Source organism: Lipotes vexillifer, unplaced genomic scaffold (assembly GCF_000442215.2).
Source record: "Lipotes vexillifer unplaced genomic scaffold, Lipotes_vexillifer_v1.1 scaffold683, whole genome shotgun sequence".
In the NCBI taxonomy this organism is placed as follows: Eukaryota; Metazoa; Chordata; class Mammalia; order Artiodactyla; family Lipotidae; genus Lipotes; species Lipotes vexillifer.
The window spans coordinates 879585-899529 of NW_006779881.1; the positions used below are offsets into that span (position 1 = coordinate 879585).

The 19945-nt window shown below is 36.6% G+C and overlaps 1 protein-coding gene across 1 annotated transcript in view; it reads left to right on the forward strand.

Annotated features, from left to right (window-relative positions):
- Positions 1-19945, forward strand: part of FOXJ3 (forkhead box J3) — a gene marked incomplete at its 5' end in the record, with an annotated part of 112753 nt that overhangs the window by 59607 nt on the left and 33201 nt on the right. The window contains one exon of the mRNA XM_007453019.1: positions 16657-16758. Coding sequence (XP_007453081.1) covers positions 16657-16758 — 102 coding nt within the window. The remainder of the gene's footprint in view (positions 1-16656; positions 16759-19945) is intronic.

The following is a 19945-nucleotide window of genomic DNA, read 5'->3' on the forward strand; positions in this document are numbered from 1 at the left end:
GTGTTTTTGTTTTCTTCAGATATATACCCAGGAGTGGAATTGCTGGATCGTATGGTAGTTCTCTGTTTTAGTTTTTTGAGGAACTCCGTACTGTTTTCTATAGTGACTGCACCAATTTACAATCTCACCAGCAGCATTCTAGGGTTCCTTTTTTTTCCCACATCCTTGACAACATTTATTTGTAGACTTTCTGATGATAGTTATTTTGACAGGTGTGCAGTGATATCTCATTGTGGTTTTGATTTGTATTTCTCTGATTAGTGATGTTGAGCATTTTTTCATGTGCTTGTTGGCCATCTGTATATCTTTGGAAAAGTGTCTATTCAGGTCTTCTGCCCATTTTTTAATTGGGTTGTTTGTTTTTTTGATGTTGAGTTGTATGAGCTTGTTTATATATTTTGGGTATTAACCCCTTATTGGTCATATCATTTACAACTTTTTTCTCCCATATAGTAGGTGATCTTTTTGTTTTGTTGATGGATCCTGTTTATTTTTTTAATTTTTGGCCTTAGGAGACAGATCCAAAATAATATTGCTATGATTTATCTCAAAGAATGTTTTGCCTGTGGTCTTTTCTAGGAGTTTTATGGTTTTGGGTTTTACATTTAGGTCTTTAATCCATTTTGAGTTTATTTTTGCATATGATGTGAGGAAATGTTCTCATTTCATACTTTTTACATGTAGCTGTCCATTTTCCCAGCATCATTTATTGAAGAGACTCTTTTCTCTATTGTATATTCTTGTCTCCTTTGTTATAGATTAATTGACCATAAGTGTATGGATTTATTTCTGGGCTCTCTGTTCTGCTCCATTGATCTATGTATCTGTTTTTGTCTCAGTACCATGCTGTTCTGATTACTGTAGCTTTGTAGTAGAGTTTGAAGCCAGAGAGTGTGATTCTTGAGCTTTGTTCTTTTTTCTCAAGATTGCTTTGGCAATTCAAGATCTTTTGTGGTTCCATATAAATTTTAGGATTAGTTGTTCTACTTCTATGAAAAATGTCATGGGTATTTGATAAGAATTGCATTAAGTCTGTAGGTTGCTTTGTAGTATGACCATTTTACCAATATTAGTTCTTCTAATCCAGGAACATAGGATATCTTTCCATTTCTTTGTATCATCTTCAAATCTTCATCAGTGTTTTACAGTTTTCAGAGTATAGGTATTTCACTTCCTTGGTTAAGTGTATTCCTAGGTGTTTTATTCTTTTTGATGCAGTTTTAAATGGGGTTGTTTTCTTGTGTTCTCTTTCTGAGAGTTCATTATTAGTGTATAGAAGAGCAATAGATTTCTGTATATTAATCTTGTATCTTACAACTGAATTCATTTATTCTAATAGTTTTTTTTGCTGGAGACTTTAGGATTTTCTATGTATAGTATGATGTTATCTGCAAGTAGTGACAGTTCTACTTATTCCCTTCCAGTTTGGGTGCCTTGGTTTTTTTGTTTGCTTTTTCTTGTCTGCTTGCTGTGGCTAGGACTTCAGTACTGTGTGTAATAGAAGTGGCAAGAGTGGGCATTCTTTTCTTGTTCCTGATTTTAGAGGAAAGGCTTTCAGCTTTTCACTATTGAGTACTATGTTGGCTTTGAGTTTGTCATGCATGACCTTTTTATGCTGAGATATTTTCCCTCTATACCAGCTTTGAAGAGAGATGTTATCATGAGTGGATTTGAATTTTGTCAAATGCTTTTGTGTGTGTCTTTTTATATGTTGTTGAATTCGGTTTGCTAATATTTTGTTGAGTATTTTTGCATGTATATTCATCAGAGATATTGGCCTGTAATTTTCTCTTTTTGTAGTGTCTTTGTCTGGTTTTGGTTAATGGTCCTTGATTTTAAGAGACTCCCCCACATTTAATCTTCATATATATATAATTAAGTGTCATAAATATTATTATAAGTGACAGCACATTACTAAGTAATTAATCAACATGTTAGATCAAACAGTGGTAACTAAAGTGACTCAAAATATCAATAGATAATGCTGCCCTGGAAAGGCGTATAGGAAGAGGAGTGAGACTTAGAATTTGATACAGAAGTGTAAGTTTTTGGCATGGGAAATAGCAAATGATAGGGGACTTCCCTGGGTCCAGTGGTTAAGACTCAGCACTTCCACTTCAGGGGGCACAGTTCATTGCTGGTCAGGGAACTAAGATCCCACATTGTTACACAGAATGGTTTCCTTGTTTAAGTGATCCCCCACTGTGTGCCTTCCTTCTCTGAGGCTGAGTCTGAATGAGGGAGGGTTCAGTTAAAGGTATAAGTGAGCAGAGGAAGGAATGCAGTCTACATACTTATTCTTAGAATGAAAAAAAAACATTTATTTCAATTGGGCAAACATACTGAGTGTACATTAGGTGGGAGGCACTACATGTTGCCTCCAGGAGATATGTAGAAATAAAATTTCTTTTTAAAGCAGGAGAAATGCTACACAGTTAGAGTTGTAGACCAGAAAGTGTTTCATAAGAGGTTATTTTGATCAATGGGTAAGATGTAGTTCTCTGTTTTTTTACAGTACCATTGAGAGATAGTTTATGTACAATTAATTGAATGTTTAAAGTTTACAGTTTGAGGATTTTTGACATGTAAAGTTATTAGTAGTTGACACTATGAACATTTCTGTCATACCTAAAAGTTTCTCCATGCCCCTTTGTAACATGTGCCTCCCTCCATTCTTATCCCCAGGCAACCTGATCTGGGGAGAATTGACATCTTAACAATGTTATTTCAAGCCATGGAAGTGTTGTATCTTTCTATTCATTATGTCTTTAATTTCTCTCAGGAATGTTTTTTAGTTTTCAGTGTAGAGGACTTTGATGTTTCCAGTTAGATTTAATCCTGAATATTTTGGATTTGGATGCTATGTATTTTAAAATCCAGTTGCTTGCTACTAGTAATAAAAATGTAATTAATTTTTGTATATTAACCTTGTATTCTACAATCTTGTTAGTTCTAGTATTTTTTAAAGATGCCTTGGGATTTTCTATATAAACAATTATGTCATCTGCAAATAGACACTTCTCCTGTGCCTTTCCTTTCTCCTCCCCTGTCCCTTCCTAGAACCTTATTGCAGTGACCAGAATCTAGTACAGTGTTGACTAGAAGTGGTGAAAGTGGGCCTCCAGCCTTTTTTCCATTCTTAGGAAGAAACTGTTCAGTCTTTCACCACTAAGTGTGGCATAAGCTGTAGGGCTTTTGTAGATGCCATTTATCACGTTGAGGAAGTTCTCTAGTAAGCCCAGTTCGGTGAGAGTTTTTATCATGAATGGGTGTAGAATTCGTTAACTGCTTTTTCTGTACCATCGAAGTGGTTATATGGCTTTTCTTTATTCTGTTTGCATGTTGAATAACACTGATTGCATTTGGAATGTTAAACCTTGTATTCCTTGGATAAACCCTTACTGAGTCATGCTATATTATCCCTTTAATGTATTGCTGGATTCCTTAATATCTTAAGTGTTTTTGCATCTATGTTCATGAAGGACATGGATTTATAATTTTCTTTCTTTGTAATGTCAGCTGAAAAAAAAATGCACAGCGTTAAAGTTGAGAATTATATTTTATTTGGTGGACTTGATGAGGGCTTAAGCCCTGGAGGCAGCTTCTCAGATAACTTAGAGGGACTGCTCTGAGGAGGTAAGGGAGGAGCCAGGATATATAGTTTTTGCAACAAAAACCAGGTAGTTGGGACATCAAAAGATTACTGTTAATTAAAGAAAACTTGACATCTCAAGTTAATGAATTTAGTGCTTTTCTGTATATGGGAAGATGCAAGAGTCTGGGCTCATTGAATTCATTCCTTTGACGTGCACCTTAACTATCTCTGGCTAGTGTCCTGTTTTCTCCAGATTCACCTCAAGGTGCACATTTGAGGGTGGCTAATGGCTTGATGGCCTCAACATCCTTTGTTTACTGATATGGCAGGTGATATTTTTCATCTGCAGTAGTATCTGTCAGGTTTTAATGTTAGGGTTGTACTGGTCTCATAATATTGGTTGGGCCATTTTCCTTCTCTTTTCTGAAAAAGTTTCTGTAGTTCGGTATATCGTCCTTGAATGTTTGAGAAAATTCATCTGGACCTGAAGTTGTTTTTATGTGGGAAGGTTTTTGATATTTATTTGTTATGGGACTGTTGAAATTTTCTCTTTTTATTCCAGTTTTGGTAAATTGTATACTTAAGAAATTTGTCCCTTTCATCTAAGTTGTTGAACTTATTGGTGTAAAGTGGATCATAATATTCTCTTCTAATATTTATAGAATCTGTAGTAATAAATCCTCTTTCATTTTTGATATTGATGATTTGTTTTCTCTTTTTTTCTTCATTTGGTATAGCTAAAGGTTTGTTGATTTTGTTAGTCTTTTCAAAGAACCAGGTTTTTAAAAATTTTTTTCTGTTGTTGGTTTTCTGTTTTATTTCTACTTTTATCTTTATCATTTAGTTCTTTCTAGTTACTAGTTTTTCTTATTAATATTTCTAGCTTCTTCAGTTTCCAGCTTCAATAATTGATTTGAGACCTTTCCTCTTTTGTAATATAAGAATTTAAAGCTGTAGGTTTACCTCTAAGCACTGCTTTAACTGCATCTCACAGATTTTGGTATGTTGCATTTTCATTACCATTTAATTCAAAATATTAAAAAAATTCTCGTTTAAGTCTTCTCTGACCCATGAATTACTTTTTCCAAATATTCCAAATATTGGGTTTTCCTAGGTATCTTACTGTTTTATAATATAATGTTTTTTTTCATTTCAGTCTATACATATTTATTGGGACTTGTGCTGGGACTCAGCATGTGCTGTACCTTGGTGAATGTCTGTGTGCACTTGAATATGTGTTCTACAGTTGTTCAATATAGTGTTCTCTAATATCAGTTAGATCAAGGCATTTACTAATTGATTCGTGTTCTTTTTCTTTACTGATTTTTAATTGTTAGTTTTTGCTTCATATATCTTGAAGCTCTGTTATTAGTCTCATTTGAAGTTGTGACTCTCGTAGGCTGCATTTAGCTTAGTCTTGCTTTTTTAACATCTTTTTGACAATCTCTGCCTTTTTATTGGAGTGTTCAGACCATCAACATTAATGCAGTTGTCACCGGCGGAATGGGTGATTTCCTCAGTTCTTGCCCTTCTTGAGGGAAAGAATTCAGTCGAGAAGGCATAGAACAGTTTTAAGTAGCAAGAGTGTTGTTAAGTAGAGCGAAAGTACACTCCTGAGAAAGGATGAAAGCGGGCTGTCTGGAAACGAGAAGCAGCCTCATGACGGGGTAGGGTTGGGTTTTTTAGAGTGGTGTTTCCTCCCTGTGTTTTGCATCATTTGACTGACAGCTTTAGGTTATATCACTTTTCTCCTAGTGCGCAGGTGCTTACTCGTAGGCACCCAAGTGAAACCCACAGTGGGGGGGCGGGGATGCAAAAACTGTAATGCTAATTTATTACCTATAAAGCATAATGAACCCTATGTTACCTTGAGTCACCTTTTAGGTCTTGGTGTGCCTGCGCCAACCTGTGCTGGTGGTTTCATCTTGCTTGGTCCTGATATGGCTGGAAACCTAGTGGTGGTCCTTGACCACAAGAGGGAGGACTCTGGGTGTGCTCCAATCACCAGTGTCCAGGTGGGGCAGGGAAAGATGAACCATCCAGGGTGGGGCGGGACCCCCTCCTGTCTGACTAGCTACCTAATGTAATTAATGATATTGTTTTCTGTTTGATATCTCATAAGCAGGTAGGGGGTCCCCAGAGAAAGAGAACCAGACATGGCTTTCTTGACATAAGAAAAAGCATTTTTGGCCCAAGCCATTTTGTGATCTAAGCCTGGCCATAATGCTTGCTCTTGAACAGGTCTCAGTAATAATTATCTTTAAGAGAACAAAAGAACAAACTGTTACCAGTCATAGAAGTGACAATAGCAAAGATAATAAATCAGCTGTAACATTCCCAGTTCCATTTCAAAGGCTAGCCCGAGTGCTTTCTTGGGCTGTTTTTGCAGAATTTAAACCCCTCTGGCAGGTGCTCAAGTACCAGATCAACTGGAACCTAAGGGAGGATGATGTTGACTTTTTCTGACCCTGCAGTCAAGTGACTTCACTCAAGTAAAGGTTGGACTCTCTGGCCCCACCCTCCATCCCCTTCATGAATATGCATGTACCCTTAGCTTAAAACTTGCTTCACTTTTGCTGTTGGCAGAGACACTGCTTTGGGAAAGATCCCCTTACTTGCTGCAAGTAATAAATCCTTCCTTCTCCCACTCTTTGCCTTGGTTGTGTCTTTTAGCTCTACACCCACCAAGACGCGAACCCAGTTTTTCTGGTAACACTGTATTTTTAGTTCCTTTTTCCCACCTTTCTTGCCTTTTAGATTGTTTGGATATATCTTTGTATTCTTATCTACTGGCTTTTTAGGTATACCTCTTTTTATATTTGTATATTGAGATTTCAGTATGTATTACTAACCTTCTGCAGTCTATTCAGAGTTAATATTGTACATATAAAATGTCGAGATCTTCCAATCATATATGTCTCCTTTGTCCCTTTTCTCACCATTCCCCATAGTATTACATCTGTGTATACTGATAATCTTAGAAGACAGTGTTATAAGTTTTGCCTTAAATAAAGATACATGATTTTTAAAACTTAAGAGAAAACAATGGTCTTTTAAATTTACCTAGATATTTACCATTTCTGGTGCTTTCATTCCTCAAGGTCCAAGTTTTCCTCTGCTATAATTTCCCTTTAGCCTAATGAACTTTCTTATGTTGTAGATCTCCTGGCAACAAATTCTCTTAGTTTTCCTTTTCTGAAAATGTGCCTTCCTAAATAATATTTTTGTTAGATATACAGCCTAGATATTTTTTTTCCTTTCAGTATTTCAACGATATTCACTGTATAATGACCTCCATTATTTTTATGAGAAATGTAGTCATTTTCCAATCAATGTTTTTTCTTCATGTGATATGCCATTATTCTCTACCTGCTTTCTACCTTTATTTTTCAACAGTTCAGTTATGATATATCCAAGTGTGATTTTTCTTTTAATTTATCCTGATGGAGGTTTACTGAGCTTCTTGGATCTGTAAATTTGTCTTTCAGTAAATTTCCAAAGTGTTCAGTCATCATTTCTTCCATATTTTTTCCTGCTGTTTTCTCTCTTTTCTGTCCTTCTGGAACTCATATATACATGTTAGGCCTTTTGAGATTATCCCATAGCTTTCTGAGGCTTTTTTTTTTCTTTCTCTTTTTTAAAAAGAATCCGTCTTTTTGCTTTTTAGATTGGATTATTTCTGTTGATCTGCCTTTGAGTTCACTGATTCTTTCCTCTTTAATCTCTATTCTGATATTAAGTCCATCCATTGACTTTTTTTTTTTTTTTTTTTTTTTTTCCTTGCGTTATGCGGGCCTCTCACTGTTGTGGCCTCTCCCATTTGCGGAGCACAGGCTCCGGACGCGCAGGCTCAGCGGCCATGGCTCACGGGCCCAGCCGCTCCGCGGCATGTGGGATCTTCCCGAAACGGGGCACGACCCCGCGTCTCCTGCATCGGCAGGCGGACTCTCAAGCACTGCGCCACCAGGGAAGCCCCATCCATTGACTTTTAAAAGTCATATATTATATTTTTCATTGGTAAATTTTGATTTTGTTCTTTTTCATATTTTTTTTTGTATTTCTCCACTGATATTTCTATTATTGTTATTTTCACTCAGATTTTTTCTCCTTTATATCACTGAGCATAATTATAATAGCTACTTTAAAATCCTTTTCTCATAGTTCCAACATCTTAGTCTTCTTGTGGTGGGCTTCTGTAGATTATCTTTTCTCTTGAGAATGGGTTTCATTTTTCTATTACTTATATATCAGGTAATTTTGGATTGTATCCTGGACATTATGAATGTTATAGAGACTCTGGGTTCTGTTATAATCTTCTGTAGAATATTGGTATTTTTATTTTAGCTGGCAGTTAACCATGTTAGACTCAAACTGTAAGTTCTCTCTCACCGTCTGTGGACAGTGGTTCCAATTTCAATTGGATTCTTTAAGCTTCTGCCTTATTCTAATCTGCATATGCATGGTTCAGGGGTCAGCCTGAGACTTTTGCGGTGTTTCATATACAGTTTTAGGGGATCTCTTTTGACTTTATCCCCTATGGGATTCCTTTCTCTCTTTAGTAGCTGGTTGTGTTTACCTGGGCTTTTTTCCCTAGTTCCTACTGACAGAAAGACAATTTTAGCTGCTCATACTCTGCATCTACTGCCTGACCTTGGGACAAAGCTACAGCAAAACAGGAAATTCAAGCAGGTCTCTCCCAAATTTTGCCTTCTCTCCACAATCTGCCTGTTTTATTTATCCATCAGACTCCTCAGCTAGTTGTCATTCCATGTCCCTTACCGCTTCCCCCACCCCAAATTGGTAGTTATCAGCAGAAAGTAGGTGTCACACTGCCGTTCTGGAAGTAGAAACTAAATGAGTAGGATTTTGACATGAGGTATGAGGAAACTCCAGAAAGGATCTTTCATAAGCTGAGAGATGCCACCTAGATTAGATTCATTGATACTTTCTTTGTCCAGAATTTGGGTTTTGGCTGCAATAATAACAGTTATTCAAATACGTTTTGGGATCTGTAGATTCCAAGTTAAATTAGCTTTCCTAATCAGGCTACTTGTCTATTAATAACATGAAATCAGTGTATCTACAAATAAAAATATACCATACTATTGAGCATATCAGTGCATGTAAAGAGAATGTCCTTTATTCTCTTGTTTTTTTGGTTTTTCTTTTACACACACTGTATTTTATTTTTACAAGAGATAAATAAACTGACACCAAGCATTGTAAATGGATGAACACAACAAAAGCAACAATGATTGCAATTACCAAACATGAAACACACTCATACTATGTCATAATATGGACATTCAGTCCAGTAATCTTCCACTGTAACAGCTCCTTTACTTTGCAGTGAAAATTGATTTGTATATTTTTTTGCCTCTGAGTCCTTCTGGGATTTATTTTTTTTTCAAACAGAAAGTCACAAAAATTATAATCATCCTCATCAGTTCACTCAGTCCCATGTAATTAATTTTTTTCATCTTGATCTTTTGTTAGCACTTTTATGAATTCATCAGTTTTCCATTAGAGTTCTGAAAATGCTTATTCATTCAGTTCAGCAGTATAGTCAGTTACCAGAAACCTGTACTTGTCAGAGTTTTTTCCATGAATTCTTTGAAGATGAAACCCTTCTATAGGAACATTTTTGCAAAAGCATCAGTGTACACCCAGAACTGTCTGTAAATGACAAGACTTAAAAATGACCATGGTTGGGCTTCCCTGGTGGCGCAGTGGTTGAGAGTCCGCCTGCCGATGCAGGGGACCCAGGTTCGTGCCCTGGTCCGGGAAGATCCCACATGCTGCAGAGCAGCTGGGCCCGTGAGCCATGGCCGCTGAGCCTGTGCGTCCAGAGCCTGTGCTCCGCAATGGGAGAGGCCACAACAGTGAGAGGCCCACATACCACACACAAAAAAATGACCATGGTTAAAGATTTGATGAAAGTTCATAATAATGCAATTGACAAGGAAATTTAGTTATTTCTGAGAATACATCTTAAAGTAATAACTAGAATTATGACTTAAACATTATACCAGAACATATAAAATTTTTAGAAATTTCATGTAATGTCTGAAACATTTATATTAACATATTTCCATCCAAATAACCCAAAGAAAGTTTAGTATTAGTTGTTTTTTTTGTTTGTATTTCTATATTGCAGGTTCTTATTAGTCATCAATTTTATACACATCAGTGTATACATGTCAATCCCAATCGCCCAATTCAGCACACCACCATCCCCACCCCACTGTGGTTTTCCTGCCTTGGTGTCCATACGTTTGTTCTCTATATCTGTGTCTCAACTTCTGCCCTGCATACTGGTTCATCTATACCATTTTTCTAGGTTCCACATACATGCATTAATATACGATATTTGTTTTTCTCTTTCTGACTTACTTCACTCTGTATGACAGTCTATAGATCCATCCACGTCTCAGCAAATGACTCAATTTCGTTCCTTTTTATGGCTGAGTAATATTCCATTATATATATATATGTACCACAACTTCTTTATCCATTAGTCTGTCGATGGGCATTTAGATTGCTTCCATGACCTGGCTATTGTAAATAGTGCTGCAGTGAACATTGGGGTGCATGTGTCTTTTTGAATTATGGTTCTCTCTGGGTATATGCCCAGTAGTGGGATTGCTGGATCATATGGTAATTCTATTTTTAGTTTTTTAAGGAACCTCCATACTGTTCTTCATAGTGGCTGTATCAATTTACATTCCCACCAGCAGTGCAAGAGGGTTCCCTTTTCTCCACCACAGCCTCGCCAGCGTTTGTTGTTTGTAGATTTTCTGATGATGCCCATTCTAACTGGTGTGAGGTGATACCTCATTGTAGTTTTGATTTGCATTTCTCTAATAGTTAGTGATGTTGAGCAGCTTTTCATGTGCTTCTTGGCCATCTGTATGTCTTCTTTAGAGAAATGTCTGTTTAGGTCTTCTGCCCATTTTTGGATTGGGTTGTTGGTTTCTTTAATATTGAGCTGCATGAGCTGTTTATATATTTTGGAGATTAATCTTTGTCCGTTGATTCGTTTGCAAATATTTTCTCCCATTCTGAGGGTTGTCTTTTCATCTTGTTTATGGTTTCCTTTGCTGTGCAAAAGCTTTGAAGTTTCATTAGGTCCCATTTGTTTATTTTTGTTTTTATTTCCATTACTCTAGGAGGTGGATCAAAAAAGATCTTGCTGTGATTTATGTCAGAGAGTGTTCTTCCTATGTTTTCCTCTAAGAGTTTTATAGTGTCCACTCTTACATTTAGGTCTTTAATCCATTTTGAGTTTACTTTTGTATATGGGGTTAGGGAGTGTTCTAATTTCTTTCTTTTACATGTAGTTGTCCAGTTTTCCCAGCACCACTTACTGAACACCCTGTCTTTTCTCCATTGTATATCGTTGCCTCCTTTGTCATAAGTTAGTCGACCATAGGTGTGTGGTTTTATCTCCGGGCTTTCTATCTTGTTCCATTGATCTATGTTTCTGTTTTTGTGCCAGTACCATATTGTCTTGATTACTATAGCTTTGTAGTATAGTCTGAAGTCAGGGAGTCTGATTCCTCCAGCTCCATTTTTTACCCTCAAGACTGCTTTGGCTACTCAGGGTTTTTTGTGTCTTGATACAAATTTTAAGATGATTTGTTCTAGTTCCATAAAAAATGCCATTGGTAATTTGATAGGGATTGCCTTGAATCTGTAGATTGCTTTGGGTAGTATAGTCATTTTCACAGTATTGATTCTTCCAATCCAATAACATGGTATGTGTCTCCATCTGTTGGTATCAATTTAATTTCTTTCATCAGTGTCTTAAAGTTTTCTGCATACAGGTCTTCTGTCTCGCTAGGTAGGTTTATTCCTAGGTATTTTATTCTTTTTGTTTCAATGGTAAATGGGAGTGTTTCCATAATTTCTGTTTCAGATTTTTCATCATTAGTGTATAGGAATGCAAGAGATTTCTGTGCATTAATTTTGTATCCTGCAACTTTACCAAATTCATTGATTAGCTCTAGTGGTTTTCTGGTGGCATTTTTAGGATTCTCTATGTATAGTATCATGTCATCTGCAAACAGTGACAGTTTTACTTCTTCTTTTCCAATCTGTATTCCTTTTATTTCCTTTTCTTCTCTGATTGCCATGGCTACGACTTCCAAAACTATGTTGAATAATAGTGGTGAGACTGGACATCCTTGTCTCATTCCTGATCTTAGAGGAAATACTTTCAGTTTTTCACCATTGAGAACGATGTTTGCTGTGGGTTTGTCGTATATGGCCTTTATTATGTTGAGGTAGGTTCCCTCTATGCCCGCTTTCTGGAGAGTTTTTATCACAAATGGGTGTTGAATTTTGTCAAAAGCTTTTCAGCAGCTATTGAGATGATCATATGGTTTTTATTCTGCAGTTTTTTAATATGGTGTATCACATTGAGTGATTTGCGTATATTGAAGAATCCTTGCATCCCTGGGATAAATCCCACTTGATCGTGATGTATGATCCTTTTAATGTGTTGTTGGATTCTGTTTGCTAGTATTTTGTTGAAGATTTTTGGATCTATATTCATCAGTGATATTGGTCTGTAATTTCCTTTTTTTGTAGTATCTTTGTCTGGTTTTGGTACCAGGGTGATGGTGGCCTCATAGAATGAGTTTGGGAGTGTTCCTTCCTCTGCAGTTTTTGGAAGACTTTGAGAAGGAGGGGTGTTAGATCATCTCTAAATGTTTGATAGAATTCACCTGTGAAGCCATCTGGTCCTGGACTTTTGTTTGTTGGAAGATTTTTAATCACAGTTTCAATTTCATTACTTGTGATTGGTCTGTTCATATTTTCTGTTTCTTCCTGGTTCAGTCTTGGAAGGTTATACCTTTCTAAGAATTTGTCCATTTCTTCCAGGTTGTGCATTTTATTGGCATAGAGTTGCTTGTAGTAGTCTCTTAAGATGCTTTGTATTTCTGCAGTGTTCATTGTAACTTCTCCTTTTTCATTTCTAATTTTATTGATTTGAGTCCTCTTCCTCTTTTTCTTGATGAGTCTGGCTAATGGTTTATTAATTTTGTTTATCTTCTCAAAGATCCAGTTTTTAGTTTTATTGATCTTTGCTATTTTCTTTGTTTCTATTTCATTTATTTCTGCTCTGATTTTTATGATTTCTTTCCTTCTGCTAACATCGGGTTTTCTTTGTTCTTCTTTCTCTAGTTCCTTTAGGTGTAACATTAGATTGTTTATTTGAGATTTTTCTTGTTTCTTGAGGTAGGCTTGTATAGCTATAAACTTCCCTCTTAGAACTGTTTTTGCTGCATCCCATAGGTTTTGGATCATTGTGTTTTCGTTGTCATTTGTCTCTAGGTAATCTGATTTTCTCTTTGATTTCTTCAGTCTTCTCTTGGTTATTTAGTAATGTATTGTTTAGCCTCCATGTGTTTGTGTTTTTTCCTTGTAATTCATTTCTAATCTCATAGTGTTGTGGTCAGAAAAGATGCTTGACATGATTTCAATTTTCTTAAATTTACTGAGGCTTGATTTGTGACCCAAGATGTGATCTGTCCTGGAGAATGTTCCGTGTGCACTTGAGAAGAAAGTGTAATTTGCTGTTTTGGGATGGAATGTTCTATTAATATCAAATCTATCTGGTCTGTTGTGTCATTTAAAGCTTCTGTTTCCTTATTTATTTTCATTTTGGATGATCTGTCCATTGATGTAAGTGAGGCGTTAAAGTCCCCCACTATTATTGTTTTACTGTCAATTTCCTCTTTTAGAGCTGTTAGCAGTTGCCTTATGTATTGAGGTGCTCCTGTGTTGGGTGCATATATATTTATAATTGTTATATCTTCTTCTTGGATTGATCCCTTGATCATTATGTAGTGTCCTTCCTTGTCTTTTGTTACAGTCTTTATTTTTTATTATTATTATTTTTTTGTGGTACACGGGCCTCTCACTGTTGTGGCCTCTCCCGTTGTGGAGCACAGGTTCTGGACGCACAGGCTCAGCAGCCATGGCTCACGGGCCCAGCCGCTCCGCGGCATGTGGGATCTTCCCGGACCGGGGCGTGAACCCGTGTCCCCTGCATCGGCAGGTGGACTCTCAACCACTGCGCCACCAGGGAAGCCCAGAGTCTTTATTTTAAAGTCTGTTTTATCTGATACAAATATAGCTACTCCAGCTTTCTTTTGATTTCCATTTGCATGGAATATCTTTTTCCATCCCCTCACTTTCAGTCTGTATGTGTCCCTAGGTCTGAAGTGGGTTTCTTGTAGACAGTATATAGATGGGTCTTGTTTTTGTGTCCATTCAGCAAGCCTGTGTCTTTTGGTTGGAGCATTTAATCCATTCACATTTAAGGTAATTATTGATGTGTATGTTCCTATTACAATTTTCTTAATTGTTTTGGGTTTGTTTTTGTAGGTCCTTTTCTTCTCTTGTGTTTCCCACTTAGAGAAGTTCCTTCAGTGTTTGTTGTAAAGCTGGTTTGGTGGTGCTGAAATCTCTTAGCTTTTGCTTGCCTGTAAAGCTTTTGATTTCTCTGTTGAATCTGATTGAGATCCTTGCCGGGTAGAGTAATCTTGGTTGTAGGTTCTTCCCTTTCATCACTTTAAGTATATCATGCCACTCTCTTCTGGCTTGCAGAGTTTCTGCTGAGAAATCAGCTCTTAACATTATGGGAGTTCCCTTGTATGTTATTTGTCGTTTTTCCATTGCTGCTTTCATTAATTTTTCTTTGTCTTTAACTTTTGCCCATTTGATTACTGTGTGTCTCGGTATTTTTCTCCTTGGGTTTATCCTGTGTGGGACTCACTGCGTTTCCAGGAGTTGGGTGGCTGTTTCCTTTCCCATGTTAGGGAAGTTTTCGACTATAATCTCTTCAAATATTTTCTCAGGTCCTTTTTTCTCTCTTCTCCTTCTGGGACCCCTATAATGCGAATGTTGTTGTGTTTAATGTTGTCCTAGAGGTCTCTTAGGCTGTCTTCATTTCTTTTCATTCTTTTTCTTTATTCTGTTCCGCCGCAGTGAATTCCACCATTCTGTCTTCCAGGTGGTCACTTATCCGTTCTTATGCCTCAGTTATTCTGCTATTGATTCCTTCTAGTGTAGTTTTTGTTTCAGTTATTGTGCTGTTCATCTCTGTTTGTTTGTTCTTTAATTCTTCTAGGTCTTTGTTAAACATTTCTTGCTTCTTCTCGATCTTTGCCTCCATTCTTTTTCCGAGGTCCTGGATTATCTTCACTATCATTATTCTGAATTCTTTTTCTGGAAGGTTGCCTATCTCCACTTCATTTAGTTTTTTTTCTGTGGTTTTATCTTGTTTCTTCATCTGGTACATAACCCTCTGCCTTTTCATCTTGTCTGTCTTGCTGTGAATGTCTTTTATTCTCTTGATTGAACCAGATTTTTAGTGTCCATGAAGAATATCTAATTAAAAGATTTTCTAGCTAAAGCTGTGAATCTAGCCTTGTGGGAATACAGTGCCACATACCAAAGCTGTCTCCTTTTTCATTAATCACCATTGAGTATTCCTCTCTATCAGTAGGTTCTCAGCATCAGTAGTATATACATGTTAGTAGTCATCATAGAAGCCAGCACTTGCTGTGCATTTCAGGTACTATGCTAAGTGCTTTACATGAATTATTTCATTAATGCTCTTTACAGACCTCTAAAGGAAGTGGCATAATCCTCTTATAGATGAGGAAAAGAGTATAAAGGTTGAGTAATTTTCATGAAATCACACAACACAGGCTTGCTTCTTGTTACCAGTGGGGAGGAGTGAGAATTAGATAGTGAACCAGTAGTCTGGAACGAGATGACTGAGTTGAGTTAGAGGAACATGAGATTTGCAGCTTTCTAAAGTAATCTTCTGTGTTAATTTAGCTAAAGTAGCTGGCACCAAAGTTGGGGCATAAATTGTAGCTAAATTGGCAGACACCAAAGTTGGGGCATAGACAGAGCTGTCTTTGTAGTTCTTCCATTTGTATTTCTGAAGTGCTTTTCCATGTTCACCTAACTCTCAGTGTGTACCCAGCACGTAAGTACTAGATTCTCCCTTCTTGGGGTGACCCTTGTCTTTCCCTTTTTTCAAGATGTCTGTTCCCTACCCTCTTGGATTATCTGATGAGAGAAATTCATGCCAAGGGATTAAGTGATAAATAAATCAACCTTAGAAATGTTTTTCAGTGAAATTACTGTTTCTTTTGAGAGAGAGAAAGGAGTTGTCACAGTTTATATCCAGAATTCTAAATGTAGAAAACCTATATTGATTTTTGATACCCATGTTAGCTCTGTAAACAATGTATATGAAATTGTGTTATTTAGGATATTGTTCAGTTGCATTAACAGACAAAGGAAGAGAAAACCACACCTGAGAGGCTTAAACCAGAGAGATTTATTTCTCTCTTAGGTAAAAGTCCAAGCTGAGAGGTGGGTCAGATGGATAACGAGCTCTGTTCCACAAGGTCATTCAGATGTTTCCTTCTAATCTTAGCTTTACAGTGTTCCCCAGGGTATTACCCTCAGCTTTCTGGTTATGCAGGATCACCACCAGCACATCTGTGTCACAGGCCTGCAATAAGAGAGAAAGAGGATGGAGGGCAAGCAAGTTCCTTTCAAAGACATGACCCAGAAGTTGCACACATCACTCTTGCTCACATCCCATTTGTTGCACCTAAATCACATGGCTACAGCTAGCTGCAAATGAGTCTGGAAAAGGTGGTCTTTAGCTGGGCAGAGATGCATTGATAACTACAGGGATCTATTGCTAAAAGGGAGAAGAGGGGAGAATGAGTGTTACCCGATTATTAGTCGTCTCCACTACAGAAGTTTATCTCTAATTTTTGCAGACCTATCCCACAACCAGTTAAAAGAGTTGGTAAGGAGTAGCCATACCAATGGACTTTGTGATTATCAGGTTAGTAGCATAATAAAATATAGTAGAAGAGAATTCAGTAATGATTTTAAGTTTATTTTCAGAAACAAAGCACAAAACTGGATGTTGGAGAATTTCATGAAATAACTTCAAATTGTGTTAAAGTTTGTGGTTTTATGAGCTAATAATTATTTATTTTGTTCTTGTATTTTAGGCCTCAACTCCATATAGCATAGATTCAGATTCTTTGGGAATGGAGTGTATTATTTCGGGAAGTGCCTCTCCAACTCTGGCAATCAACACTGTGACTAACAAAGTAATTCTGTTTTTTGAACACTTTTGAAATGTCATTGAGTAATACATTTAATTTGCTTTTATAGTAACAGTAGATTTCTGTATGGTTGAGTTTAAAGATGATATAAATTGGACCAAACCATACATGGCAGTTTGAAAGCTGAATCCACAATGCTTTTAGCTTTACACAAGTTAGAAGTAAATAAATAATTCTCTGGAAAAATTGGAAGATGCTTATTGGGAAGCTCTATATTAAATCTAAATTCTTGACACTACCAATCCCATTGAATTTTTGAGTCCAGCATTTTATTGAATCAATTTGTTTCAAAATCATTGATTACCCCTCTAAATATGTGATTTAAAAAGAGATTGACAAATAACCAGGGCGTCAACAGAATCCAGTAAAATAAATAATTCAGACAAACTCAGAGTCCATTAGAATGGTGGTCAACCTCTTTCATGATATTCAAGTCTAGGTACATACCCAGAAGTGTAGTATGTGGTAGTCTGCTGCAGTATTTGTTTTGTTTTTGTTATTGAAGCAAGGGTCAGAACTTTGTGCTAACTCATTAGATACCTAGTAGGGTACAAATATCTCTTCTTTACAAGGTAATTTCTTAATGTCATATCTCAAAACCCTAAAAAGGCTCTGGGAGGTTCATGAAATAACTCAGTTCTGTGCATCTATTTCCTCCCTTACTAGACCATGATGAGCACCTTGAAGCCGTAATATTTCTCACTCTTGTACTCATACAGTCTGTCAGTCTTGCTTTTACCCTCTCCCCATCTCTCTTGCTTTCAGTTGCTCTTTTTTTTGTTTTAAATCTCCCTCTTCTACTTTCTTGTGCACACACATAAACACAAACATGTATACATACTCAGTTGCACTAATATACGTAGTATCTTTGTATTTATAAAAGGTAATGAATAAGCAGATAGAAGACAGATTATAATCAGAGTTACTAATCAGAATTCCAATTTAGATAGGAAACTGGCAACTGAGGTGTAAAGTGATAATTTTTCCCAAATAGCAATACATGGACTGATTCCATCAGAATCACTTGAGGGAGGGGTGGGGGTTGTTAGTGTGTACGTGTGTTTGGTGGTGTTAGTAATTCCCAGATTCCATTGCAGTCCTACCAAATCAGTTACTTTATCCTTGTGGGTAGGGCCCAGAAATGTGTACTATTAAGAATCATCCCTAATGATACCCAGCTAGACTTGAGAATTTCCAGTGAAATAGACGGCTTGGAATCAGAGGTATCCAGTACTGCTCTTTGCAATAGTCCAAGCAGGAGATACTGAGGCCTAAACATAGACAGTTGTGGCTATTAGGAAACAATTAAAAAGTAGTAACACAGGGACTTAGTGACTAAATAAAGGAGCTGGAGTTTTGGGACTTCTGCTTTCAGATATGATAGAATAGCTAGTATCAGATTAACCCTTCTCCCTATCTATATAAAATTACCACCCTGCCCACCAGTAAAAAAGAAAGGCATTGGAGAAAAAGACAGGCAGGACTTAAGAAGCAAAGATCTCAGAAAAAAGGGAAGCACATTGAAATAAGCCCTACATGTTTTCCCTGGGGACATTTCCCACTTCTCAGTGCATGGCATAGAGGCTGCACAGAAAGCTACAACCTGGAGCAGTAACTGAGCTAGGGATGTAAAAATGAGAGTATGAGGCTACCAAAGAGCCGGGGCTTAAGGACCAAGATCCTGAGGAATCTCAGAAGTTACCTCAACTTTTTGCAAGCAATATCCAGTTAAGGCATTTGCTGATCCCTAACCTATGTGTGCTTCAACTCAGACACAGGCAAATCATGTGGATTTTTCACTAGCCAGAATACAGCAGTCTCACAGAGGTGGAGGGGACAAAAGTTGTAGTTCTTTAAAGAGGGAGCCATGGTACACACCCCAGTTTTTCAAATTGATACTTAAGAAAGATTATGTTCTATAAGTAAGAGCAAATCAAAATAACACCAGTCTCAAACTGTTATTAGGGTGGTATGCTAATATTCCACTTGCCAAAAGAAAACTAAATCCTTTCTGGAAGATAACATAACCCGAGCTTTTGCAAGTTTTCATAAGTAAGGTCTCACTTTCAGTCAGAATTTTCAGACATTCCAAGAAACAAGACCAAATAATTAAATGCCAAGATTGAAAGATAGTATAGACATATCCCCAAGTGATCTAGATATTGATTTTTAAATAACTGTGACTAATATGTTGAAGAAAATAGATGAATTATAGAAAATTTATCAGAATTGGAATCTGTATGGAAGAATCAAGAGAACTGAAAAATATAATAACTGAAATTAAGAATTAAATAGATGGATTTAACAGCAGATTAGACACAGCAGAGGAGAGAATCAGTGAACTAGAAAATAGGTCAATAGAAAATATGCAGGTTGAAAAACAAAAGAATGGAAAATTCAGAGAATCTTAAGAGATAAATTGGATACAGGGAAAAGATCTAACAAACTTGTCATTAGTGTTCCAGAAGAGAAGCAAAAGGGAATAGAGAAGAAGCAATATTTTAATTTTCTAAGACTGATGAAAGATAACACAATACAGATTCAAGAAGTTCTGAGAGCCCCAAGAAGGACTAATTAAAAGAAAACCTTATCAGGCAAATAAAAGTCTAACTGCTAAAAAAACAAGGATTTTTTTTTATCTTAAAATCAGAGGAAAATAATAGGCAACTTCAAAGGAACACACTGAATTCTGAATAGAAATGATAAAAGTCAGATACCACCAGAATGAAATTTTTGTAGTGCTGAAAGGAAATAACTGCCAATCCAGAATTCTAAAATTAGAATTTCTATGAAAAATGAAGGTTAAGTAAATAGGCTTTTACAGAAACAAAATGTGAGAGAATAACAGTATTAAAAAATTAAAGGAGGTTAATTTTTCAGATAGAAAGAAAATTATCCTGTGCAGAAAAGAATGAAGAACACCAAAAGAGTATGTATGTCAGTAAATAAAAATATGTATAGAGTGATTAAAACAATAGCAGTGCTGTTATAGAACACAATGCTTTGGAGTCTAAAATACTTGTACAGGTTAAAGTACATGACAATACTAGAGTAAAGCATTAGGAAATATATTGCAGTTAATGTCTTTGCATTGTATGGGAAGTGGTAAAAGTACTAAGTCAAGGGCATGTGGTAAAATCTAGGGCAGTGATTCTTAACACTTCAGCATATA